The 27,891-nt window shown below is 45.9% G+C and overlaps 2 protein-coding genes and 1 pseudogene across 2 annotated transcripts in view; all 3 read right to left on the bottom strand.

The window, feature by feature from the left end:
- Qprt (quinolinate phosphoribosyltransferase) overlaps nucleotides 1-11,013 on the bottom strand; it is a 31,671-nt gene extending 20,658 nt beyond the window's left edge. Inside the window, exon 1 of the mRNA XM_035441614.1 lies at nucleotides 10,893-11,013. Within this exon, the coding sequence (XP_035297505.1) occupies nucleotides 10,893-11,013 (121 nt within the window). The remainder of the gene's footprint in view (nucleotides 1-10,892) is intronic.
- On the bottom strand, nucleotides 9,136-12,721 carry Spn (sialophorin). The gene is made up of 2 exons (XM_027404582.2): nucleotides 12,567-12,721; nucleotides 9,136-12,191 (listed from the first exon to the last, which is right to left on the bottom strand). The coding sequence occupies exons 1-2, from the start codon at nucleotides 12,696-12,698 to the stop codon at nucleotides 11,016-11,018; spliced, it is 1,308 nt and encodes a 435-aa protein (XP_027260383.2). The 5' UTR covers nucleotides 12,699-12,721; the 3' UTR covers nucleotides 9,136-11,015.
- Nucleotides 12,722-16,323: 3,602 nt separating this feature from the next.
- Nucleotides 16,324-17,928, bottom strand: LOC100755494 (annotated as a pseudogene).
- Nucleotides 17,929-27,891: the final 9,963 nt, after the last annotated feature.

The raw sequence follows: 27,891 nt of genomic DNA, 5'->3' as shown, positions 1-27,891 counted from the left end.
CAGGCTCTAAAAAAGGAATTGGACTACACCTCCCCGACTACACTGGATTCAACTCACTCCGTTTTGACTGACACTCCAACCAGAACCTCGAGTAACGACTTCAATCAAGTTGAGGATTTCAACGTAGATCTTCAATCAAACAAATCTCATCTAACATGGACTAGACATAACTCATTAGAGACTTTCCCTGTACTGGCATTTTTTTTTCCACAGGGCCCCCACATGACCATCATCGTCCCTTTTCAGCAGGAAGTAACCTAGAAGATGCTACGCCCCCGTTCCCCATTATTGTGTATTAGGGTAGTGTAAGCCTAGTTAAGAATGACCTTCTTATTGTTTAGAGTTGGGATTGGAAGAAGGTGTTCAAGTTAGACACTTTTTCCACATGACTTTAAGACTTAGCTAAAATAGACATAGGATGTATCATAGCAGATTATTGTATCTTCTTGTATTCCACCCTTATGATTGTTAGTTTTGGATATTTTACACTATTAAGTTTTAATCCTCTCTTAGACTAAAAGGGGAATTGTAGGGAGTCACCCTAGCCCCGCCCAATAGTCCTGGGGCAGGTACCAGGTGGACCCGGGGACTCATAAGGGCGTGGTGAAGGAAAGCCGGGATTATGTAAGGGAGCTTCTTAAGGGGCTGCACGTGGGGACGCAGGCCCCTTTTTGTTCTGGCCGTGCTGGCTGGGTTCTATAACCTAGCTCTGGCCTGTGTTTCACCCTGCTGTCTTCTGAAATAAAGAGACCTTAATCCAATAGATCCTGGTTCCAACCCCAGCACCACATAAACCACTCCTAGAGGCACATGCCTGTAATTCTAACATTGGAGAGACAGAGGCAGGAGAATTAGAAGTTCAAGTTCATCCTGGGCTTTATAGAGCAATCAAGGCTGGCCTAGGCTACATGAGAGGCTCTCAAAAAACAAAAACAGGACCAGTGAGCTGGATCAGCTGGTAAAGGTGCTTGCTGCCGAGACTGACAGCCTGAGTTCAATCCATATTCTAGGAGAGCTAACTCCTGCAAGTTATCTTCTGACCCCCCCACACACACACACTGTGACATTCAAGTGCCCACTTACCACACATACAAATAAATAAGTAAATAAAGAAGAAAATATAAAACCAAAACCAAACAAACAGCAAAGGGTTGGAGGAGACCCAGCTTGCCTAACCTGCTCAAGGCCCTTTGTGCCACAAAAGCAGAAACAAAGACCTTAGAATAGCCTGGTAATTAGGGTTTTTTTGGGGGGGATTGTTTTTTTGAGACAGGGTTTCTCTGTGTAGCCCTGTGTCCTAGAACTAGCTCCATAGACCAGGCTGGCCTCCAGCTCACAGAGATCCATCTGCCTCAGCCTCCCAAGTGCTGGGATTGAAGACAAGCACCACCACTACCAGGCTGCAATTAGATTTTTTAAAATTTATTATTTGTTTGTTGAGACAGGGTCTCTATATGTAGCCCTAGATGGCCTAGAACTTGCTATGTAAACTAGACTGATTTCAAATTTATGGAGATCTTCCTGCCTCTCAAGTGCAAGATTACAACTGTGGGCCTATGGCTTTCAGAAAAGGGGAAAATGTACATTTGTTTAGTGTTTGGACAAAATAAACATTTTCACACTTCTTAATGAAGGAGCAACAAAAGTTTGATGAGGCTGGATAGACAGCATGGAGGGTGCAGGCTGGCTATAAGGGGATGAGCAGAGGAGAGGCAATACAGCCTTAAACATTTCTAAGTATACTTATTGTGCTATTGTTTTGGGAGGGTGCATATCTGCCATGGCACACATGTGGAGGTCACAGGACAACTGCAAAAATTGAGTCTCTTTATTGGGGGTTTGGTGGAACATGTCTTTAATCCCAGAACTCAGGAATCAGAAGACAGGAATCAAGGCCAGCCTCGTTTACATAGAAAGTTCCAGAACAGCCAGGGCTACACAGTGAGATACTTTCTCAAAAAAAAAAAAAAAAAAAGCTTTTTTAAAGGCTGAATCTTTCCTTCCACCATTATATCTGAAGGATTGAACTTGGCAGCATCAGGCTTGGTGGCAAGTTCCTTTACCCACTGAGTCATCTTGCTGGCCCAGAGCTCTATCCTGATGGCCTCTGATGCAGACAGACCCTCCCCAGACAGAGTGGCTTTCAGGAGGACCCTTGGTAGCCTTCAGATCTTGGCTGTTATGAAGAGTGTCGCCAATGTCCTTTCAAAACTGCTATTTCATTTCCCCTGGACCTAGTCCCACAGTGAGGCTGTTGGGTCATCCGGCAGCGCTGTTTTCGCTTTTGAGGAGCCTCATTCTGTCTTCTCATCAGTTTGCTTTCTCACCAGTGTGAGAGCCTGCCGCCTGCTCATTCTTGACAGTACTTCTTGTCTCTTGTCCTTTTTTTTTTTTTTTTTTAAAGATATGTATAGGTATCCGGGCGTTGGTGGTGCACGCCTTTAATCCCAGCACTCTGTGAGTTTGAGGCCAGCCTGGTCTCCAGAGCGAGTGCCAGGATAGGCTCCAAAGCTACACAGAGAAACCCTGTCTCGGAAGAAAAACAAACAAACAAACAAAAAGATATGTAGGTGTTTTGCCTGCATGCATGTCTGTGCATCACACGCTTGCAGTGATTGAGGAGGCCAGAAGAAGTCACTAGATTCTTCTGGAACTGGAGTTACGATGGTTGTGAGTCACCAACCATGTGGGTGCTGGGAATGAACCTGGATCCTGTGGAAGAGCAGTCAATGTTTTCTTTTCTTTCTTTTTTTTTTTTTTTCTGTTGTGTAATATTTTGATTGCATTCTGACGCTCCTGAGACTGATAATTAAGTTCGTTTTGAACCAGAAGGTGGAGCTAGCTTCTAGTAGGGTGGGGCTTAGAGAGGGTCTTGGCCCTTTTTGGATAGAGGAATGACAGAGATGGGAAGTCACTGGTCATTTCTCCACTTCTCTGGTCATTCCGGTTCTTACCCCTACATCTGACTCTCAAGTTTTTATTGAAAAAGAATAATTAGGTAAATGCATCATCTGGCGTCCAAGTCGGGGCACAAAATCCCAAGATATCCACTCACCCCTGGCTTTGCAGCCGCTGGAGCTGCCACCACCGGCTGGCTCTTTTCTCTCTCAACCCAAACCCTCTAAGCGAGTCTGGGATTTTCCTCTGGCAGCCTCTCTACCACAGTCTCCAGCTGCCACCCATTCTTGGCCCCAAACTCCACAGAACCCAAACTCCACAGGCTCCTGGGTTCCAAATGCTGAAGTTAGCTGCCCACCACCAGCTGGCTCTGCCTTCAGGCAGCCTGTGCCCTCACTTCCCGCCACGTGTGCTTCTCGGGCACATTCCCGTGTCCACTTCTCAGACGGCTGGCTCCCTCTCCCTGTGAGTTGTGGGCTTCCCCTGGACCCCCTCCTTAGGCCGCTGCTACACCAGGTCAGACACCCCAACACCTGCTTGTGCTTCTATTGCTGTTGCACGCTCTCTCAGCTCCCAGATACACGAAAGCAGCTGTAGCTGCCCTCAGCCAGGCTGTGCACTGCCTGTGTTCTCTGCCTAGCAATGATAAGCAGCGACAGCCAGCCTCACATTTCACCGTCATCATCAGCAGATCGGGTGAGACACCTGGAAATTCTTAAGGGGGAGGATTATTTTAAAGAAATGTTGAAAATGGGAAATATTACAATGCAGGAAGTTAGGTCTCTGTATAGTTCCACAATGGATGATCTGAAAATGGAACAAGCAAATGAAGGAATAGTAAACTTGGCTGGGGTTGACATACTATCAGTTATACTCATTATTAGTTTGGGAACTCGTGTTTTATCCCAAAAAAGTTGTTTGATATCAGTGCTAAATATGAAAAATTGACTGATAAGATACAATTCTTAAAAAGACAAACTAATGAAACTAAATATTCACACACAGACAAAGGAGTTTAGAGTAGAAGCTACTGAAAATTATGAAACTGAAGAGGAACAGCCCAAGGTTATTAGAAAACCAACCTTAATTTATCCAGTTACCATTCAAGAAAGACTACCAGATGATAGGACCCTCAAGGCTATTTAGAAATTAACCGTGATCCTATAGAAATGTTAGATTTAAAGAGATTTAAATTGTTTCATATATTATGCATTCACCTTCTGTGAAGCAGATGTTAAATTCATGAGACACTTGGAACAGAATTATTCCACAAGTCTGGAAAGATTTAGTTATAGCACTATTGGAAGCTGATCTCAGTTGCAATGGCAAAAACATGGTAGAAAGACAAAATTAGGGTCATTGAACAACTTGGTAGGGTTAGAGGTTATAAGATTTCCCAAGATCAAATCCTTGGTGAGGGCCATTATGCTGATTTACAAAGACAGTCTATATATGATGATCACACCTTGGCCCTATGCCATACAGCAGCTTTGAATGTTTGGGACAAGACTAAAGAATCAGGGGAGATGACTGAGCCATTTACTAAAATTATACAAGGCCCAAAAGAAGCCTTCTCTGTTTTTACAAAGAGTAACTTCAGCTATAAATAGAACAATATCAGATCAAGAAGTTAGAAGAATATTAATTGAATCTTTGACTTTTGAAATGCTAATTCAGAAGGCAAAAGGGTGATCAGTCCTTTAAAGGCGAGATCAGCACACACAGATGAATGGATTAGAAATACAGTTGATACTAGATCTCGCGTTCACGATGATACTTAGATAGGAGAAGTGATTTCTAAAGATTTTAAGAAAAATCAAAAGGTTAGATGTTTTAATTGTCATTTGAAAAAGGATTATAGGCAAAGCATTCCTAGGAACAGTGTTTTGTTTTTTTTTTTTTGTTTTTTTTTTTTTCCCTAGAGATAATCCAAACAGAAGGGCCCGTATTCTTCTGGACTATGCGAAGGTGTGTCAAAGGCCAACATTGGACTAATGAATGCAGATCAACATGGGACAGGCAAGGTAACCTTTTGCCATTTGGAAATGCCTTAGGGGGCCTCTCCCAGGCCTCTGGGCCAAATTTGATTCAGTCATTCCCTGTCAGCATTGGAGAAAACCCTCCATAGAGCAATTACAAGACTTAATGCCTATTGTGAGAAACCATACTGCTCTGGATGACAGAACAGCTTGAGAATATAAAACAAAGTTTTCAGGAGAAACCATAAAGCAAATACTTTTTGGAGAATGGTGCACACCTTTAATACCAGCACTCAGGAGGCAGAGGCAGGCAGATCTCTGTGAGTTCGAGACCAGCCTGGTCTACAAGAACTAGTTCCAGCACAGCCTCCAAAGTCACAGAGAAACCCTGTCTTGAAACCACCCCCTCACCCCCCCAAAAAGAGAATATATAAATGATCAAAGACCAAAGTTAAAAATACAAACAAATGGCATTGAAATGGGAAGTTTAGTAGACACAGGGGTAGACGTAATAATTGCACCAAAATCTTGGAATCCATATTGGCCTCTTCAGGAGGTTAAGTGTTCAGCTTCTAGGAATTGAAACTTTATCTCAGGTAAAACAAAGCTCAAGATGGGCTGAGTATATAGGGCCAGAAGGACAGAGAGGAAAATTAAAGCCATATGTGTCTAACATATGGGGACATGATTTGTTAAGCAATGGAAAATCCAGACTAGCATTCCTCTAACTTTCTTTTTCTCCCTTCCTTCATTCCTTCTTTTTTTTCCACAGGGTTTCTCTATGGAGCCCTCGATGTCCTGGAACTCACTCTGTAGACCACGCTGGCCTCAAACTCATCACCTGCCTCTGCCTCCTGAGTGCTGGGATTAAAAGTATGGGCCACCACCACCTGAATTTACAGTGCTCTTAAAGGCTGAGCATCTCTCTAGCCCCATCTCTTAATTTTTAAAAGTATCCATTCTGACTAGGGTGAGGCACCATCTCGGTGTGGCATCATTTCCCTCAGGATGAACTTTCTTTTTCCAGGCAGACCTCTTGACCACTTGCATGTCTTCTTTTGAGAAATATCTATTCTGGTCTTTAATACAGTTTCTGGCTAGATTATTATTAATTTTATGTATGTGAGTGTTTTGCCGGAATGTATGTCTGTATACCATGTGTGTGTCTGATGCCTGTGGAGGCCAGAAGAGAGAGTCAGGTCCTCTGGAACTGGAGTTGCAGCTCACAACTCTCTGGGAATTGAGCCCCAATCCTCTAGAAGAGCAGCTGGTTCTCTTAAAGGATTAGCCATTTCTCCAGCCCTGTGATTATTTTTGTCTTTTGAACTATTTGAGTTTCAAGTACCCATCAGTAGGAGAATAGATAAAATTTGTGTGGTTATATATGCAAGAATACTATTCAGTAATTGAAGTACTATTTTAGGAAGTGGAATCTTGTCGTTGGTAACAAAATGTAGGAATCTGGAGACATTGCATGAGTGAGATTAGGTAGACACAGAAAACCACTGTGTGACTTGAAGCTAGGTATGGGGGTAACAGCTGTGTGCTGGTTTGAATGAGAATGGCCCCATAGGCTCATAGAGTTGAATGCTTGGTTCCAAGTTGGTAGAACTTTTGAGGGAAGGATTAGGAGGTATGGCCTTGTTGGAGGAGGTGTGTCACGGGGGTAGGTTTGAGATTTCTAAAGCCCATACCACTCCCAGTTAGTTCTCTCTCTCTCTCTCTCTCTCTCTCTCTCTCTCTCTCTCTCTCATCTGTCTGTTTCATGGTTGTGTCTCAAGATGTAAGCTCTCAATGGGTGTTGGTGGTGCACACTTTTAATCCCAGCATTTGGGAGGCAGAGGCAGGCGGATCTCTGTAAGTTCAAGACCAGCCTGGTCTACAAGAGCTAGTTCCAGGACAGCCTCCAAAGCCACAGAGAAACCCTGTCTCGAAAAAACAAACAAACAAACAAACAAACAAAAAAAAAAGAGCAAGCACCATGCTTGCTGCCAAGCTTCCTACGGTAATGATCATGCACTCACCTTCTGAAACTGTAAATGATGAGCCCCCAGTTAATTACTTTCTGTTATAAATTGCCATTGTCACAGTGTCTCTTCACAACACAACCTGTGATTCTAGAACTTGGAAGGCTAAGGCAGGAAGTTCAAGAGTTTGGCCAACTAGAGTCTCTGTCAGTACTCGTGTGTGTGTGTGTGTGTGTGTGTGTGTGTGTGTGTGTGTGTGTGTGTATAGTCTCAGTTACATGTGGAATCTAAAAGTAAATCTTACTGAGTCGAGTAGAATTTCTCAGAAGCTGGAGAAAGGATTGGATGCTTAGGGTACAGAGCTGTGACCAGGAGGAGGAAGTCCTACCATCCCAATAAGCATGACTGTGGGTCACAGTTTGTTTTTTGAGACAGGTTCTCATGTGGCTCAGGAGGGCCTCAAGCTTGCTCTGCAGCCCAGGATGAGCCTAAACTCCCAATCCTTCTGTACCATTTCCCAAGTTCTAGGAGCTACTCGTTTTTGCCAGCAGGGCTGGTTCATGGTTTATGTTTCAAAATGACTAGAAGAAAGGATTTTGGATGTTTCGCTATAAAGAAAAGTCTGAGTTGATGGGCATGTTAATTACCCTGATATGATTACTATGCATTGTGCATATACTGAGATATATATATATATATCTCAGTATATGTATCCCCATAGAACTGAATAATTATTGCACACCAATTCAAACTAAAATAAAACTTCAGCCAGGCATGGCTGAGGAGAGTTAAGTTCCAAGAGACCTGGGCTACATGGTAAGACTGTGACTGTCTCACAACAAAGCAAAACCAGTAACTCCAAATAAACCTTACCTCCTCTAAAAAAATGAAAACAATTGCTGAACATGGTGCTGGGACCTGCAGAGAAAGCCGGGACCCAGGGGGAGGAGGGACAGGTGGAAGAGGCAGCTGGACCTAGGCCTGGAAAAGCCAGGGAAGTGGTTTGAGGATGGCTCTAAGACATGTTGCCAGGCAGCTGAAGAAAGAATGGCACTCACTATCTACAGAGGCCCGTGAGGTAGAGGGGACACCCGCCTCCTCCATCTCAACACTCCCAGAAGCCAACTCAAACTTTCTGAGACTCTGACGTTCTCTACAACTCTTTTCCACCCCCCCCCCGCCACGGCTGTCTAAGGAACATCTCTTTCATCAATATACCTTTTAATGATGTGCTTATTTTTATGTGTATGGGTGTTTTGCCTGCACGTATGTATGTGCTACATGCATAGCTGGTGGCCTTGGAGGTCAGAAGAGGGCACTGGATCTCCTGGAACCAGAGCTACAGACAGGCTTAAGGGCTGGGAACAGAACTTGAATCCTCTGGAAGAGCAGTCAGTGCTCTTACCACCGAGCCATTTGCCAGCCCCCTCAGCAACATTTTTCATACATGTAAAAGTAAAGACATTTATTGTGTAAAACTTGAAAACCACAGAAAAGTAAGTTGAAAACCACACTTAAATTCCCCCACCTTTCCGAGGACCACACTACACATTTGGGATGTAACTTTTATTATGAGAACCACATGTATTTACAGATTAATATCTTCCTCCCCCCACCCCCGCTCCATGTCAGCTGCAAGCATTTCTGAGGTCATTATAGTTTCTGAAAACATGGCGAGGATGTCACAAACACAAGCCATTTACAATTATTTAATGACTGGTGGAGTTGAAACGGCTGTCATGTTTTACATTTCTGTTCCTGTTTACCTCCCTTATTTTTTTCTCTTTTGGGGTTTATATATTGCTTGCTACTGTTTTTCCTCTACTGAGCTGAAGGACATCCATCTATTTTGTGTCTCACCATGTTCCCTGCTCCACTTATATACTTTTGCATCCTCTAGTCCTTGTGCTCAAAACCTTCCCCCTTCTTAGCTTTTTTTTTTTTTTTTTTTTTTTTTTGGTTTTTGGAGACAGGGTTTCTCTGTGTAGCTTTGGAGCCTATCCTGGCACTTGCTCTGGAGACCAGGCTGGCCTCGAACTCACAGAGATCCGCCTGCCTCTGCCTCCCGAGTGCTGGGATTAAAGGCGTGTGCCACCAACACCCGGCTCCCCTTCTTAGCTTTTTTTTTTTTTAAAGATTTTATTTATTTATTATGTATACAACATTCTGCTTCCATATATGTCTGCACACCAGAAGAGGGCACCAGATCTCATAACGGATGGTTGTGAGCCACCATGTGGTTGCTGGGAATTGAACTCAGGACCTCCGGAAGAGCAGTCAGTGCTCTTAACCTCTGAGCCATCTCTCCAGCCCCCCTTCTTAGCTTTTAAAGAACTTTTAAATGAGCTTACCTCATTTCTTCATCCATCCATCCCTCCATTCACTCACTCATTCATTCATTCATTCATCCATATGAATGTACACTGAACACCTGCTTCTGCCAGGCACAGGAGCCAATGGGACATGGGATGCAGCCGAGACCCTGGGATAAACATGAAGCCTCCTTGTCTTCCTTTAGAAGCACTGTGACACTTCCTTCTTTTGGTGCCCTTGTGACATTTTTGCCTGTCGCTCAATTTAGCACTCAGAGCCTTCTGACCCTGTCTGGGCTGAAGTCCTGTTGGGTTCCACCCCCCATCTCTACCCCATTTCTTCAACCTCCCTCCCTCCCTGCACCTGAAAACCAGAAACAGCCCAGGAAATGACTGGACGAGGGAGTCAGAGCCCTTGGCCTCTCAGTTTCATGACATTATCCTCTAACCCTGAAATTGGGGCACTCAGCTTGGCAAAATCTCCCACAACGGCAGCTGTGCCCCTTTCCATTCCTCGTCTATCCTCCCCTCTCCAGCATACAACAGGTGAGCCGCCTGGGCTCCATTTCCCACCTTCCCCTCTCCCGTGTAGGCCACACACAATCACACTCACACATCTCTTTTTGTAGGTCAGTCTGTTCTCAAGGACTGTGCCCTCTGACTCAACAACTTCCTCTTGCAAATCTCCTCCAGCAACCACCTTTGGACCACGTGTCTTCTTGGGTTGTAGCCTGGGCCAGTATCAAAGGCTACAGTGGGTCAGAAGCAGCACAACTGGGGCCTGTCCTCTCTACCTCAGACCCTCAGAGAGCCCCTAGCACCCATGTTCCCGCCCCTGGGCCTATATTCTCATCTAACTCCCTCTTTCTTAGAAAAGGGAAGGACTTCAGCCCTGGAATGGAAGAGGAAGCAGACAAACCGAGCCTGTAGGGGAAAGGCATCAAGGCCAGAGGGTTTGGCAGCACCCAGTCGCCACGCTGGGCTGTCACCTCTCCTCTTCTAGCATGTATGCACGGGTGGGTGGATGGGTGTTGGTGTAAGGGCGCCTTTGAAGGGAGGGTCTGGCAGCTTAGTCCCCATCGAGTTTGCATTCTTTTGGAGGCTGCACACAGATTAAGGTTTTCAGCTGTTCCTGTCCTGTCTGAGCAAGATGAAGGCACCGGTGTTCCCAGTCGTTCCTGTGTCCCTCACTTTGCCAGTCCCTGCCCTGCTCTCTCCCACCATCTCTACTCACCAGTACTGTTCACAGCCATCACCTAAGGGTCACATCTTGCACACAAACCACACCTCTGAATGGACACAGCAGGTGCCTGGGCTTCTTGGAACCAGAAAGTCTCATCTCTGCCCCAAGGAGAAGTAGCCGATCTCTGGCAGCCTCAACCAGCAGCTGTCAGCCAGCCCAGAGCCAGAGTGCTCTGGGAAAAGTCACAGGTCACAGTTCACCCAAGAGCAAGCTGGATGGCCCCATCCAGGCTCTAAGCTGACCCCTGAGCAATGGGAGTCCTGAAGGGGCCCTATGGGAGGGGGGTGCCATGTACTTCACAAAGTTTCATTGTCGGAAGTTTGCTGGTTTGTTGCTTCATTCTTCTTGTCAGACCCCAGCATCCCAAGGTGGATCCTTGGAGAAATTGTAGGTCAACTAAGATTATTCTCATGGAAACTGATTCCAAAGGGAGCATGGAGGAAGGGCTGGGGGGTGGGGGGGATGAATGAATGAATGAGTGCATATGGCTCACAAATATTCACAAGTGTAGAGTGTGAGGATGCTAGGAGGATGCTAGGAGCAGGATCCAGGGTTAAGGAGCAGGGTCGGATGAGGATCTCCTGTTGCTCATAGGCTTTGAGGTGTAGCCCCATCTTTAGCTTCTAAGAAGCCCATCAGAAGTGGAGGTTTCCACAGCCTCATCCTCACTGCCCACCAGCGGCTCCTCCTCCCCCTTTAGGTCGGGACCTGGCCCAGACTTCAGCTCCTCCAGTACTAAAGAGCCCTGGCGAGATTTCCGTCTGCTAAAGAAAGTGGTGAGGGTGGGCCGCTGGCCGGACCCCTCTTTTTCCAGAGCTCCAGAGCCCTTGTTGCCCCCTGGCCCTGATGACGCTGTTGCTGTTGCAGCCTCTTCATCAGGAACCCGGGCTGGCCCAGCCCAGGCATCCACTACCCCATTGCGTTTTACGCCTCTGCTCAGGGTCAGGGCCCCGGTCCTCCGCTTCTGCCGCCGGCGCCACAACAGCAATAGCGCAACCAGAGCCAAAACTACCAGCAAGGCCACAAGCATGGGCACTAGTAACATGCCGCTTGATCGCTGGCGTGGCGTCCTGGTGGTTATTGGCTCTGGGGTAGACATCATGGATATTTTTATGCCAGAAACGGGGGTGCCACCCGCTACACTAGAGCTCTCCACAGAACTGGTTGCTATGGTGGCAGGGAGTCCATGAGTCTCACTGGAGAGACCCAGAGACCCAGTAGTCATGGTGACAGGGGGACCACTGGTCTTGAAGCTTACTGTTGTAGTCACAGAGGATCCACTGGTCTCACTGGTGCTTGTTGTCATGGCGACAGGGTGTGCACTGGTCCCTTTAGAGTTTTCTAGAGAGGTAAATGTCACAGTTCCGTCTGTCACAGGATTGGCTATTGTGTCAGGAGGGTCACTGGGAACATCTGTTGATTCTGGAGGCTTCACTGATGTCTTGTTGGAAACTTCCTGGGAGGTTGTAGGCTCAGGTACAGGGATGCTCATGCTAGCACCAACGGGAACCCCAAGAGAAGACAATTCAGGAGTTCCAAAGGGGGTTGAGGAGGGTGGGGGTGTGATGTGACTCCCGATGCTGGCAGTCTCTGCAGGGTCCACTGTGTCTGTCCTAGTAGAGATTGTTTGGCTGACACTCAAGGCCTCAGAGATGTCTGGGGCCTTGTTATGTGGGGTAGCAGGTGTCAGCGTCGTTGTGTTCTGCAGATCTAGGTTGCTGCTCGTCACCTGGATCCAGAAGCCCCCGAAGAGGAGGAGAAGCAGGGTCATCTTCAGAGCAGGAGCTAGGACCTGAATGTAGGGAAGTTACCGAACACACAGGGGTTGGGGAGGGAAACCTGGCCAGCCCCCTCCTTCTGCCACTTCCCTGCCAACTGCCGAGCCCAGCTTGTGGTTTAACGGTTTCTGAATTTCTTTTTTTTTTTCCATTCTTGCTTTTACGATTATCAGAAGCAGCAAGGGGACAGATGGTGGCAGTGACTCCCCACCCTGGCCCTGGCAACTGATTCCAGCAGCAGCCATGTCCTCCTGGCCGTCACTCATTCTGTTCCAGTCAGTGGCTCTTGACCCCCTTTGCCCATCACCCTACCCATCTTTTCAAACTATAGAAACATCCCATCATCCTCTGAGCCCCCAACCCCACACCTCTATTATATCTAGTCTTACCAGCTTAATGGACATGGCGCAGGGCCAGGGTGAGCACCTCCAGCTCCTCCTGAGGCTTGGTCGGGACTGGGACAGACTGAGCCCCAGGGGGAAAGGAAGTGGGTCTTGGCTCCACCCACCCAACCCCTGCATCCTGCCCCACCCATTCCTACTCCCACAACTGCCTGGGGGACCCAGGAGCTCAGTGAAGGCATGAAGGGATACTCTGGTCCAGAATGACAATTTTTAGATTTTCACTGGGGTATAGAATGTCAAGCAGTCCCAGCTGGGAGATGAGAAGATATGCTAAGGACTAGGAACTGAGAGAGAGGAGGATATGGAAGGAGAACCTGTTGTCCCGCAAGCCATTTGGCCAGGACCTGAGGTGATGCATTTCCTGCTAAGATCTCCCAGGAAGTAACAGGGCCAGGGAAAGCCCGCTGACTTTGCTCATACCCCTGAAAGGTTTTTCAGCCTGCCAGAGTCACAAGGAGCTGAGGTCACTCCAGTGGCCATCAGTTGAGGCTAGTATAACCACTGCATATAATATGGTCTTAGAAAACCATGCGGGCTGGAGAGATGGCTGAGAGGTTCGGAGCATGGGCTGCCCTTCCAGAAGACCAGGTCAGTTCCACGCACCGGCACAGTGTGACTCACAACCACCAGATATCCGGAGAGTCTGACGCCCCCTGCTGGCCTCCAAGGGCACCAGCACGCATAGGCACAGACAAGCACTCATGCACAGAGATGAAAATAAATACAGATTTACTTAAAAAGAGAAAACTTCTAGAAATACCTGTACTATGAAATTAACTAAAAGTCTTCAGTTGAGTGTGAACTGAGGGTTTGGGGTCATTTCTGCAATGCTGAAGATCAATCCCAGGGCCCTGGTTCCACACACATTCTCTACTCTGAGCCACACCCCCAGCCTTGAATAAGGGGCTCTTTGCATTCTTCCTTTGAATGATTTCTGTTGCCTGACTTGAGCTAGCAAATGGATCCTTTTGGTAGTTGTCTGTTTGGGAACCTGGCCTTGCCTTCTGAAAACCCATAACTGGCTGGGCATGGTGGCGCACACCTTTAATCCCAGCACTCGGGAGGCAGAGGCAGGCGGATCTCTGTGAGTTCGAGGTCAGCCTGGTCTACAGGGCGAGTTCCAGGACAGCCAGGGCCACACAGGCCTGTCTCGAAAAACCACAAGAAACAAGCAAAAACTCATAACTGATTTTTATATTGTCAAAACAGTTCTGTGCACAATATAACAACAACAAAAACAGACAAAATAAACAAACAAACAAAAAGGGGTCTCTCCTCTGAGGAATCCATACCACTCTCTCGGTCATGTCTTTCTTTCTGAATACTTTTCTTTCTCTTAACCATAGTGTTTACATATCTACATTAAAAAATCTCAAAAGTAGAAAAGAATTTTAAAAATCTGTAATTTAATTAACCCAAGTTCTATAAGAACAAAATGACTGAAATAGGTCCCTGGCAGAGTCTAGGCTCCTACTGTAGCTACTCACTGCTGAGTTAAGGTGGCATGAGACTTGGGGTCAGAAGCAGGACTACTGTGCTCACAGAACAGCAGGCAGTCTAAGCATTCATCTGCCTGGACATCCTTTACTCAAGGTCTGGGAGATACAGAATGGCCAGAGTTCTGTCCTGCACACAGTAGGTCCACCCTGGAACACAAGGCTTGGGGTGAGGGGCTTCATTTATAGCACACAAACGCAAGCTGCTCAAGGAAAGTACACCTTGCTCACTGCAAACTAGAAATGACTCAGAGGACAGAGATCAGGGCCCTGCATGCTAGACATCCCCAGCAAGCATGCTCAGGGATGCTCAGACCCCATGGGTTGCTTCTCCCAACAGTCAGCAGAGGCTCAAAGAAAAAGCAAGTTTACACATAGCACTCAGGCATAGTGGCACATGCTATGGTCTCAGCCCTATGGAGATTTAAAGAATAAAAAACAAAAGGCCAGGCCTAGTAGCACACACCTTCAATCCCAGTACTTGGGAGGCAGAGGCAGGTGGATCTCTGTGAGTGCAAGGTCAGCCTGGTCTACAGAGTGAGCTCCAGGACATCCTGGGTACACAATGAGACCAGCCCTGTCTCAATAAAACAACAAGGCCAGCTTCATACTCAGCAGCAGATAAAGCTCCCATCAGTGTTGCTGTGTGTGCAGGTTCTGCATTCCATTGTACACTTTTGTTCCTGAGACATATTTCTGTAAGCTCCCTGGGGGCATATTGCACGTCTATCTGCATAGCTGCCTGGTAGCTCATGGCAGGCATCATGCTGGAAGTCATCTCTCTTGATGAGCCTTCACGTTGTTTACATTGTTTCCAGAGTTTCCTGATTAAAACAAAGCTTCAGAGAGCCAGCACCTTCAATCCCAGCACTTGGAAGGCAGGTGAATCTCTGAGTTCAAAGCCAGCATGATCTACAGAGCAAGTTCTAGGACACCTAGGATTACACAGAGAAACCCTGTCTCAAAACACCAAATAAACAAATAAAATTTAAAAGCCACACACACACACACAAACACACAAAACACAAAGCTACAGAAATGGTCTTGTTTTCTTCCTTCTTTTGTAGTTTTGTTTTTTAGGTTTTTTCTTTGTTTGTTTGTTTGCACAAGGTTTTGTGTATTCCAGGCTCAATATGCATCTGAGAATGATCAGATTCTCCTGCCTTTGCCTCCAGCACTTTGGGAGGTGTGTCACCGCCCCTAGTTTATGGGATCCCGGGAATTGAACCCAGGGCTTTTTTTAGCCAGCTTAGCTATATCCCCAGCCCAGCAATGATTATTTTTCTGTGTTTATTATATCTTATATTTGTTTTTTTCAATATGTATGGGTGTCTTGCTGACATGTATGTCTGTGCTCCATGTGCTCAAGGAGGCCAGAGGAGGGTGTCAGATGCCCCTGGAACTATGGATGCTTGTGAATCCACCAAGTGGCTTCTGGGTATTAAACCTGTGTTCTTCTTCCAGAACAGCCAGTGTGCTTAACCCCTGGGACACCTCTCCAGCCATGTATTGTTTTAAAAAGAAAGACCCAGAGATGGTGGAGGGAGAGGCACAGGATCAAGAGTTCAAGTCACTCTTGACTACATATTAACTTCAAAGTCAGACTGTCTGATACATAAGATCCTGTCTCAAAAAAAAGAGAGGAAGAAACAGGGAGGTAGCAGGAGCTGGGGGTCACAGAAAGAGCAAACAAGAAGGAAAGTGATGGGGGGAGGAGGGAGGGGATGAAGGGAGTGAAGGAGAAGGTAAGATAGAGGTAAAAACACCCCGCTGTTGGGTGTGTGTGTTTCTTTTGCCCCTGCAAACAGAAAAAAAAGTATATATATATATATATATATATATATATATAGAGAGAGAGAGAGAGAGAGAGAGAGTCAGCTTGTCACATCAGATACCTATCCTGTGCAACTACAAACGACTCCTTTAAATTCTGTAAGAGTTCCTGTAACTTACCAAAGAAATTGGGGGCTTAACCACTTGATACCAGATCAGCTTGTTGGCTGGACACAATGCATATCCAATGAACTTACCCAGATTACAGGCCACCTCCAGAGCAATAATACCCTTATTTACCACAAAGCTTTGTACAAGACCCTTCTGTTCAGAAACAAAAACTTTGTGTCATCTCCATCATTACAAGTTAAAAATAAGCAGCTTCCACCTTCTACCCAGACCTTACCCTCAAAGCACCCTGGCCCTGTGTTGTCCTATCAGTATGCTGCAGAAAGCAGCAAAGGGTCCCACCCTTACAGCTGCAGATGTGGAAGCAACGAGTGCAAAATTCTCAGCCTGTTTCTAGACACTTGCTTGTGGAAGTTCCTCAGAGTTCAGAAATGCACTCATCTGAAAAAAGGAGAGATAATTGCAGTTTTCCAGCAGCAGTGGCAGAACACTAGTAAAAATGTCACTACTATTGGGAAATTCTGTGAGTTGAAAATAAATACAAAACAGCCTTTCAATGACTCTGCTGGCTCTTCTGGGGATTTTGTTCAGACTCTTGTTCAAAATAATCAAGAGGAAAGAAAGACTTCATACAACCCAAGTACAAATCAAGTACTAGACACAAATGTCACAAAAGAAAAGCTGGTGAGGGATATTAAATCACTAGTAGAAATTAGCCGGGCCATGGTGGTGCACGCCTTTAATCCCAGCACTCAGGAGGCAGAGGCAGGCGGATCTCTGTGAGTTTGAGGCTAGCCTGGTCTACAAAGTGGATTCCAGGACAGGCTCCAAAGCCACAGAGAAACCATGTCTTGAAAAACAAAACAAAACAACAGCAACAAAAAATGTTTTCAGAACTTATAAGCAAAATTAAAATTAATAAAGACCTTTTGATGGCAGCTGCTTGCAGTAAAACAGCTTTATTCATCAACCAATAAGAGAAACATACATTCACAGCATACAGAAGGACATCCCCCATCGCATACCTACCTACCATCCCAGGGCCAGGAGTGGGAGGGACAGGAAGGTAGGTGGGACTTTCTGGCCAGTTAGCAGAGCCAAAAAATAGCAATATGTTCAGTGAGAGACCCTGTCTGGAGGAAATAGGTATAGAGCAACAGACAGAGGAAAACAATCCTCCTCTGGCTTGCACATACACACAGCAGACACTTGTGCCAACATCAACTACACACAACACAGACACACACAAAATTGTTTTTTTTTTCAGAATCAAACAATTTTATTTTCATTAACTCACAAAAAATAATACAGTTGGTTCAAGGAGGCCATCACTTGCCCAGTCCCCAACACTGCAAGCTGAGTGAATAACTATACAGTGAGGACTCTCCCATGGCTATTCTGAATAATGGAGCTATTAGAAATAAGGTTTGTTTACTCAGGGTCCACACTTGCACTAAATTAGGCAGAGCCCATTTCAATTTCTTCAGCTTGAACTTCTTGATTAGATTAAACCATTTGCAATTCTGCACTGTCACAACACCTCATTGAAGCCCTAGCAGAGTCTGATGTTACTCTGGTTCTGGGCACATTCCAGAAACTGATCTCAAGAGAGCATGGCCCTGCCGGTCCAGCAGCTGGTTTCCCTGGGGCTCCTGGTAAGTGATGTCAGGCCTTGCAGGCTCAGCATTGCCATCTCCACTGAAGCCCCCAGGGATGGCATGACCCAGGGTGTGAGCCCCCGCAGAGCCCACAGCCACACCGGCTGTAGTGGTTGCAGTCTGGACCATCAGGCCTGGCTGCCTGGGTGCAGCAGGAGGTGAGCCAACTGCAGATGGTGCCAGAGGCTGAGCTGCAGGCGCATGTCACATGTCTAGGAGCAGCCCTCATCTACGGGCCCGGCTGGCCAGAGGGGCCACCTGGGAAGAGCAGCTTCGGCTTCCACGCAGCATTCTTGGTTATCACACACTTCTCCCCCTCCCCTAAACTCCAGCCCCTGAGTTTTAATTTCCTTCCCCCAGTTTCATTTTTTTCCCCTATATAACCCAGCCATTTTGACCGCATGACGGACGTCTTGGTTCCCTCTTTTTGTCACCTCTCTCATGGCCCTGTTCATAATGAACCCTTCCAGATGCCTCTGGCTGTTTTCTCGCTCAAGTCTACAATGTCCTCATTTTCATTCAGTAGGGACTAAGACATGAAGGTGCTCCCGGTGTCTGCTGTAATATTCTGTAGTGTTCATGTGGACCCGTGCTGCTGCCTCCACTCTGGCCTCCCTTGTGTTTGGCCTCATCTTCTCTCAAACCATTGTTCCCAGCAGCCAATGAAAGGCTCAGGCATTAATGCTGACCCGCTCTACCTCCCTAAAAGACAGACGCTGCCCCCTGACAACAGTGGGAGCCCACCCCTACTACAGCATCACCACTCATCATCACGTTTTATGGACCTGCCTGAGGACTCTGCGCATGCCTGGAACCTCAGTGCGCATGCGCGATCTTCCCTTTAAAAGTCCCAACTTCCCTGCTTCACTCTCTGTCTCTGACGACCAACCATGGTGGTCAGCCATTAACTCTGTCTCTCTCCTCTCTTACTCTCTGTCCTGCTCTGTTCTTCTATTACTCTCTCTGCTCTGCCGGGCCTATAATAAACTATCGTTAATGTATCTCTATAGTCTCATGTCTCATCTTGCTTCTCTCTTTCTAATTTAAGCAAAAGAATAACAGCCACTCCTGATCAAAGCACCTAATTTCATCCCTCTTTCTCTCTAAGCCATGACACAACTCCCATCCAGCTCAGGGTAAAAGCAGAACCTTTTTTGTTTGTTTTTTGAGACAGGGTTTCTCTGTGTGGCTTTGGAGGCTGTCCTGGAACTAGCTCTGTAGACCAGGCTGGCCTCGAACTCACAGAGATCCGCCTGCCTCCCGAGTGCTGGGATTAAAGGTGTGTGCCACCAATGCCCAGCAAAAGCAGAATCTTTATCAGATTCATCCCAATGGCTACTGTCCTGGCTCCTGCTTCTGCCTCCAGATTTTGTGTTAGTTACATTTATTGTTGTTGGTTTTTTAAGGCCTGACAAAAGCAACTTGAGGGAGAGGGATTAATTTGGCTCCATCCCTGTGGCAGGGTAGTCCTGGCAGCCTCGAGTCATTCTGTTCCTGCAGTCAGGAAGCAGGGATTGGTGGCTGCTAGTGCTTAGCTCACCCAGGAAGTCTTCAAACTGTGAGGGCTAAGGTTATGTCTTAAATTTAAATTACTGTGCTTTAAGACTCTATAAAACAAAAAGCCTCTAACCTGCAAGCCCCATTTGCCCAAGGACAGATAACTTCCTAGAATGCTGGGCTGTTGTTCATGTTAGATAACAAGCCACAAATTTTTACCTCTGAAAACAAAGGTTGGTTGCCCCAACTGCAGAGGATGTGCGTGATCAGAGAGACGCAGGCAGGAAGTATGTCAGGATGTGTGCTTGCCCCAATTCGAGAAAGGCAGAAAGTCCATAGCCTTGTGGGGTTTGCCTTTAAAGGACCTGACTAACATAATTCGAAGCCATTCTCTGGAAGTCCGGGGTGTGGACCTGGCCAGTGTCCATCATCCTGGCCAGTATTTAATAAAGATTGCTTCAAGTTTGGCTCAAAATTGTACTCGTGGTCTTATTCTGATCCAGTGAGATTAACATAACATAATATAATGTAACATAATATAACATAACTAATCTGAGAGGTGGGAGATTTGCCAGCTAGATGTGGAGGATTTCAGATGTTTTTTGTTGTTGTTTTTCTTTAATTATGAAAGCTTGGATCTAGCTTAGGTTTATTCCCAACTAGCTCTTAAAACTTAAATTAATCCAATTATATTAATCTACACTCTGCCACATGGCTCATTGCCTCTCCTCAGTACCGTACATCTGACTTCCTCCATATCTAGCTAGCAAATCCCCTGCCTCTCGGATTCTTCCCAGAGTTCCTATCTCTGCTCTGCCCAGAAGTCCCGCCTATCCTCTCCTGCCTACCTATTGGCTGTTTGGCTCCTTATTAAACCAATCAGAAGGTGCCTTAAGCAGATGACTTAAAACAGACACATCTTCACAGTGTCCAAAAAGATTATCTCACTACAATTGTGTCAAAAGACACTGCCTTGATAAAAGCAAATTGGGTAGAGGAAGGATGAACTTTGGCACAGTTCAAACTCACAGGGAGCATACAAAATGAGGGCATGAGGGGGAATCCCTGAGATCTGGAATGAAAAAACTGTCTACCTTTGGGGAGCCCCTTTTGAGGGCCTTACCCTGCCTGGGGAGTGGAGGGGGGATGGCTAGGGGCAGGTGGGATGGGGGGGAGGGGAGGGAAAGGGAGAAGGGATTGATATGTGAAACAGGCTTGTTCCTAATTTGAACTAATAAAAGAAAAAAGAAAAAAAAGAAAAAAAAAAAAAAAAAAAAAAAAAAAAAAAAAAAAAAAAAAAAAACAAGGGCTGGAGAGATGGCTCAGAGGTTAAGAGCACTGACTGCTCTTCCAGAGGTCCTGAGTTCAATTCCCAGCAACCACATGGTGGCTCACAACCATCCATTATGAGATCTGGTGCCCTCTTCTGGTGTGCAGATATACATGGAAGCAGAATGTTGTATACATAATAAATAAAATCTTTAAAAAAAACAAAAAACAAAAAAACCTGTCTACTTCTACCAGTTTAACTCAGCACAGCACTGGGTGTTCTAGCCAGACCAGTTAGGCAAGAGAAAGAAATAAAAGGCACCCAAACGGGAAAGGAAGAAGCATATTTTGCATGCAAATGACAGGATATCTATAGAAAAACATAAAGACACCACCAAAAAAAGTTATGACTCATAAATGAATGTAGTAACGTAGCAGGCACCAAACCAGCATGAACAAATCAGAAACATTTCTATACCAACAGCAAGTTGCAAAAGAAAGTGAGAAACAAGCCCAGAGGCTATGTCACTAGGCACATGTTAGCATGAAGGAAGTGTTATGCCTGAAAATTGTGAAGAGAAAGATCAAATCCATGGATTGTCCAATTAAAGCAAGATTTATTTAGTACTGGCCAGGAAGGTGGACATTGACCAGGTCCATACCTGAGACTCCCAAGGAATGGCACTGAATTAGGTCAGTCATGTGCCTATAAAGGTCAAACCCACAAGGCTATGTACTTTCTTCCTTCTTCCAATGGAGGCAAGCATACATCCTGACATATTTCCTGCCTACATATCTCCTACCTACATGTGATCAAGCATACCCTGTATGTGCAGGTGGGGCAGACAACCTTGTTTATTGAAGTAAAACACGTGACTTGTTATTTTACATGAACAACAGCCCCCAGCATTCCAGGAAGTTATCTGACCTTAGGCAAGTAGGGCTTACAGGTTAACTTTAGCCCTTACAGAAGCCCCATGTTTAGTGTTTAGAACAAAGATAGTGGAGAAAATACTGAGCACAGTGGCACATACATATAATCCAGCATTGAGAGGGTGAAGCAGGGGAATCAAGAGTTTGAAGCCAGCCTGGGCTACGTAGGAAGGTCCATGTTAGGCTGGGTTACAAAGTGAGACCCTGCCTAAAAAACAAAACAAACTATCCATCAAATTGAAGAGATAAATAGAATATAAGAAACTCAAACAATTTAAGAGGAGAAAGCAAGCAACCTACCTGAGTGGACATTTCTCCAAAGGAGACAGGCACATGGCTGAGAGATGGCTCAGGCAAAAAAAGTCACCGAAGCATGAGGACCCAAGAAAGATCTGGGAGTGGTGGTGGTGGTGCTTGTAACCCCATTGCTGGGGAGCTGATCACAGGGGGATCCCTACAGCTCATGCAACAGCCAGTCTAACTGAATCACCCAGGCCCAAGTCCCAGTGAGAGACCCTGTCTAACACAAACTGAACATATTCTGAGAAACAGCACTCAAAGTTGACTTTTGCCTCCATTCATGGGCATATACATATATGCACACTGCCCACATACACAAATAAAAAAAAATCTTTAGAAATGATTTAGGTTTGGTGGCTCATACTTGTAATCCTATCACCCAAGAGGCTGAGATAAGAGGACTGCCCATTAATTCGGGGCCAGCCTGGCACTATAAAGCAAGATCCTGTCCCTCAAAAAATAAAAGCTCACAAAACAAATGCTTAAGAGGATGAGGAAAAGCTGGGCGGTGGTGGAGCACGCCTTTAATCCCAGCACTCGGGAGGCAGAGGTAGGCGGATCTCTGTGAGTTCGAGACCAGCCTGGTCTACAAGAGCTATTAAGTCAATCACAGCCTCCAAAGCCACAGAGAAACCCTGTCTCGAAAAAAAAACAAAAGCAAACGAACAAAAAAAGAGGATGAGGTAAAAGGGCATATTCATAACATTCTTGGTGAGAATGCAAATTAGTATAACCATTATGGAAAATAGTACAAAGCTTCCTCAAAATGCTAAACACGCAGGGCTGGGAAGTAGCTGAGTGGCCGAGGGTTTGCCTTCTGTAAGAGGGCTTAATCCCTAGAAAAAGATAACTATCATTTGACGATGCTCAGCACAGAGCACTAGAAATAAAAGCCAGGCACAGTGGCTCACACCTGTAATCCCAGCACTGGGAGCAGATGCAGGAGGAAGTTCAAGGCCAGCTTGGTCTGGTCTACTCTAATAATTCTAGTTCAGCCATGACTCCACAGTGAGACAGGCCCTCCAAAGAGCCAAAAGAGTAAAAGTGTAAAAAACAACCAACTGCACCTCACCCCAACAAAACACATTTTTCACCTTCCATTCTGAAGCCAAGACATCTCTAAAGTATATAGGCTGGTTTAATTCAGAAATCCCGTCCATAATCCAATGTGGTTTAGCAGCTGTCATTTGCGCATCAGCATTCAAAAAATTCAAAGTCGACAAAGTAACATACAGGATCCAGACACCCTGTGTATTTCCCATCTTTATGTGGCTTAGTCTTTTTATATTACTTTATTTTTTATTTAAGGGATTTTTTTTCTATGATTGTCTATACCCATTTTCTTTTTTTTTCCCCCTTCGGCACCTAAACCTATTCAAACATAATGAGTCTTTCTCTGTCCTGCCAACTAGCTCCCAAATAATGACACCGAGACTTATTAATTATGAAAGTTCAGCCTTAGCTTAGGCTTGTTATAACTTAAACTAGCCCATTTCTACTAATCAATGTGTTATCACGTGACTTTTTCCTCTTCTCCTGCATGTCCTGCACCCTCTGCATCTGGCTGGCGACTCCCCTTTCTTCTCCCAGAGCTTGCTCTGGAAGTCCTGCCTATACCTCCTGCCAAGCTATTGGCCATTTCTCTTTTTATTAAACCAATCACAGTGACACACCTTTATACAGTGTAATCAAATATCTTCCGACACCATTTTCTCCAGCAATCCAGTTAGTGAGTAAATCTACAGGGAAGGAAGCCTGTGTCCGAGAGCTATCTGCACTCTGACACTGTCTGAGAAGAGGGGCATTTGCCTCCTCCAAATACCTAGTGGCCTTGAGTCCCTGGTTGGTTTTATGTCAACTTGACACAGGCTAGAGTTATCTGGGAAGAGGAACCTCAACTGAGAAAATGCCTCCATCAAATTGTCTGTCGGCATATCTTGATAAAAGATTGATAAGGGAGGGTCCATCCCAACGTGGGCAGTGCCACCCCTACACACGTGAGTCTGGGCTGTAGAAGAAAGCAAGGTAGAGCAAGCCATGGAGAGCAAGCCAGCAAGCAGCATTCCTCCCTGACCTCTAATTCAGTTCTTGCCCTGACTTCCCTCAGTGATGGATGTGACCTGAGAGCTGTGACATGAAACAAACCCTTTCCTGCCCAAGAAGTTTTTGTCATGGTGTCTATCACAGAAATAGAAACCTAACCAGCAACACCGCAGCTCTGCCTGGTGGCATACTGGGAGTATTTCCATGCATTTGTCCATATGCTAAAGCTCTTGGAAATCTACTTGCCAGTTGCTCATATTCCACAAAAGGAAAACTGATCTATGAAGTTTCTGTTTGCATAAAATACCACAGCAGGTGTGGTGGTGCACACCTTTAATCCCAGCACTCGGGAGGCAGAGGCAGACAGATCTCTGTGAGTGCCAAGCCAGCCTGGTCTACAGAGTAAGTTTCAGGACAGCTAGGGCTACAGAGAAATTCTGTCTCAAAAAAAAAAAAAAAAAAAAAAAAAAAAAACCAAACAAACAAACAAATCAAAACTAAAAAATCTTCCTGGTCCACATAGCAAGTTTCAGGGCAGGAAGGCTGCATAGTGAAATCCTGTTTCAAACAAAAAACAAACTCGCAAAGCATTTTTCCTGATTGAGTTTGGCATCCAGGGTCCCTGCAGTTGGCCAGCCCGAGTAGTCCCTGTGAAGTCATCACTGAGGACACCACCTTGTGTGCTGCAGGTGGCCCAGTGCTCCAGGTCACAGCACAGAGATTTTTCCTTACACTTTGGAATCCTATCTAATGCCTGGGAAAGGAGGCCAAGAGACAAGCCATGAGGGCAGGCAACATCCTTCACGGTGTCTTTCCCTGGTGGAATCTCCTGCTCAGGGTAGGGAAGGGGCAGTGGCCTCTGCTGGCCTGTCAAGTGTCAAGTCTATGTCAAGTGTGTGCTTGTGTATATCTGTGTGTTTCTGTTTCTGTCTGTGTGTATTTGTGGGTCTGTGTATGTCTATGTCTGTGTTTGTGTGTGTGTGTACATCTGATCTATGTGTGTGTGTGTGTGTGTGTCACTTGAGTACAGATGTCTGTGGAGGATAGAAAATGGCATAAGATCTCTTGGAGCTCAAGTTATAGGCAGCAGTGAGGCACTCGATGTGGGTGCTAAGAAATGAACTCTGGCCAGGGGTGGTGGCACACGCCTTTAATCCCAGCACTCAGGAGTCAGAGGCAGGTGGATCTCTGTGAGTTTGAGGCCAGCCTGGTCTTCAAAGAGAGTTCCTGGATAGTCTCCAAAACCTACAGAGAAACCCTGTCTCAAAAAAAAAAAAAAAATGAACTCTGGCCCCAAGTGCTCTTAACCAGCAAGCCATCGCTCCAGCCTCCATACTCATTTTTTCTTGTTTGGGTTCTGGGGATTGAACTCAGATCTTCATGCTTGTGCATCTAGCAATTTAGCAACTAAGCCATCTCCCCTGCTTCAGGATGAAGCAGGATGGGCCCAGAGCACATAGGAAGCCCCTTCTCTCTGGCCTCGCTGCTTGGCTGCCCTGGCAAGCTCTGGCTTGCGTTTGGCTGGTATTTATCTCAATAAAGATATCTTGACCATACAGACTACAGATCGTCTATTGTGGTCACGCAATACACCTATGTCAGGTGGTCACAGCCACTGTAACTCCATCCCAGGGGGACTCAAGTCCAGTTCCCACCACCCATGTCAGGTGGTTACAGCCACTGTAACTCCAGCCCAGGGGGACTCATGTCCAGTTCCCACCACCCATGTCAGGTGGTTACGGCCACTGTAACTCCAGCCCAGGGGGACTCATGTCCAGTTCCCACCACCCATGTCAGGTGGTTACAGCCACTGTAACTCCAGCCCAGGGGGACTCACTGCCTCTAGCCTCCGATGAATATCAGCACTCACGTGCCCATTCCCTTACACAGATGCATATAATACAAATATGACACATTTTAAATAACAAAAGTAAATCTTAAAAACAAAACAAAAGTCATAGTGAACACGAATCTGGGGTACAAAAGGAGATTTAGGCTAACGGCTCCTCTTCCGTGCCTTTGTCCACCAGTTGCTTTCCAGGTGCTGGGATCACTGACAGAGTCATCTCGGGCCAGACAACTACTACTCATCCCCCGAATGAGATCGCGTCTCCTGTGCTCTGCACCTTCCTCTTTCAGGGAGCACTTCCAGAGTTTTGCTACAGCATGTATCCCCAAGGTACTTCCTAAGAAGCTGGTGAGCATCCCAGGGAAATTCTTTCGTACCTGCCTTCATTTTATTTTCACCACTATTTGATAGAGAAGTCTAGGCTAATCGAGCAGTTCCTCCAAACCTAGAGGCATTATTTCATTTTCCTCTAAGATCTGGACACACGTGGTTTGGCTGGTGAAAAGCATGTTGCCAGTCAGGATTGTTCTATAAGAAAAAAGGAATCAGAAACGAAAAGAATAAATTCAGTAAGTCCCAGACTGTCTAAATGTAGAAGTTAGCCTTTCCGTGGCTCCCTTTGGAATGTGAGTTCTAGCACATGCCTGTAATTGGTCCATGAAGCTAGCCTGGGTTATATTACAAGCTCTATCTCAAGAAACCAAAAGCCAATGATGACACAGCACAGCCATCTAAAAGCAGAGGTGCAGGGATTCAGAGAAACCCTGCAATGTGAACCAAAACAAGCCAATCTCACCACCATTCTGTCTCTCTCATCCTTACCAGAATGCCCAGTTTGTGCACCCTCCTGTAGCACTAGGAGTGATCAAGTGCTCTGTTGGTTAGTTCAGTCTCCTGTCCCTGCACTGATGGAGTTCAGTCTCCTGTCCCTGCACTGATGGAGTTCAGTCTCCTGTCCCTGCACTGACAGGTGAGTTTGTTGATGGAGTCCAAACTTGAGCTTGTTGCAGGTTTAAATATGAAGTCTTGTTGTGCCCAAATTCTAAACTCCAAAATCAGCAAGAGACTCTATCTGATGCAAAAGCAAAGAGTCTTTAATTAACTAAAGAGTTAACTGTATTAACTCGGGTCCTCCATCCATCTGACACAGAGGGTGGAGGGAGAAGGAACCAGAAGGACTGTGGCGCCCAGAATTTATTGGAGTAGTATGGATGCATGGATTAGGATTCACTGGACTAACTAGGCTCAATATAGGTTAATATAATTGTATTTGGGGAGAAGGCACTGACACAAGAAACAGAGGATCGCCACAAGTTCCTGCTCCAAGGATCCACACAGGCTTCTGTCTGCAACCCAACTGGAACCAAGAGAGCGAGCACAGTCTCAACCCCAGACCTAATCCTTCTCTCAGTCAAGTCCACAGCTGTGACCATGCCCAAACAGGCATGGTCAGTGCTACAGGTGCAGGGAGCAGGGGGGGCAGGGGAGAGAGGTGAATATCTCACTACAATTCCCCTTTTAGTCTAAAGAAAAAGATTTCGGCTTGATACAAAACTATATACAAAGATAGCAAATATCAAGTATGCTCTAGGAGAAGGAAATGTAAGAACATACACCCTTAAGAGTTATTGCCAGTGAAGCAACAAGAGCAAATGGCAAGAACTACAAATCCAGTCCTAGGGTAAAGACATAGCAGAGATGGCTATAGAGTTGTCGTAAGCTGGAAAGTTTAAGTCTTATACCTAATATTTCTGTCTAGGAAGAGAGAACAATAGTTGTGACAGTCTAAGCTTCAACCTCATCAAAGACCTGAGAAGGAAGATAATAACGCTAGGGTAGGTAGGAAGTGCAGTCGAGCAACTTCCAAAGGTTTAGTGAAGACAGAAACAGCAGGGTACCTGGACAGTCACCCCAAGTCTCACAGCAGGATAGGAGCAACTAGCTTTGGCTAAGGCCTGGAGTATCTGACTGACCAACACAGAAGCGGGGAGGTTGAAAGGCTGTCTTACCCTGACTTGGCAAGGTTTAGCAGTCTTGTTTAAGTTTATTTCCTGCAAGCTCAGTTAGGACAGTATGTCCAAAGTCAGTGGTCAAGGTGGGGACAGTTCTTTGCCCAAGAGGCCATTAACCGAGGTGAGACTGAATTCCAGATGGAGAGTCATCAGTGCCCAGCATACACTTGGGAATAGCTTGGAGCAACTGTGTCTCATGTCAATGGAGTACTAATATTAAAATATTTAAAGGCCATATTCTGCAGGCAGGTCTATGAAGTGTTTGAAGATCAAATATCAATGTCTGATTAATCTCATAGGTAAGAAACATGGGTGATAATAGTTTGTAATTCTCAGAAACATGATTGTTCA

The sequence above is a fragment of the Cricetulus griseus genome, chromosome 3, assembly GCF_003668045.3.
Source record: "Cricetulus griseus strain 17A/GY chromosome 3, alternate assembly CriGri-PICRH-1.0, whole genome shotgun sequence".
In the NCBI taxonomy this organism is placed as follows: domain Eukaryota; kingdom Metazoa; phylum Chordata; class Mammalia; order Rodentia; family Cricetidae; genus Cricetulus; species Cricetulus griseus.
This window is presented reverse-complemented; position numbering and strand designations above follow the sequence as displayed.

Coding starts and splice junctions, on each gene's coding strand:
- Spn (XM_027404582.2), bottom strand. CDS start 12,698: ATGCAGGGGTTGGGTGGGTGGAGCCAAGACCCACTTCCTTTCCCCCTG. Junction 12,192..12,566: donor GCGCCATGTCCATTAAGCTG/GTAAGACTAGAT, acceptor CCCTACATTCAG/GTCCTAGCTCCTGCTCTGAA.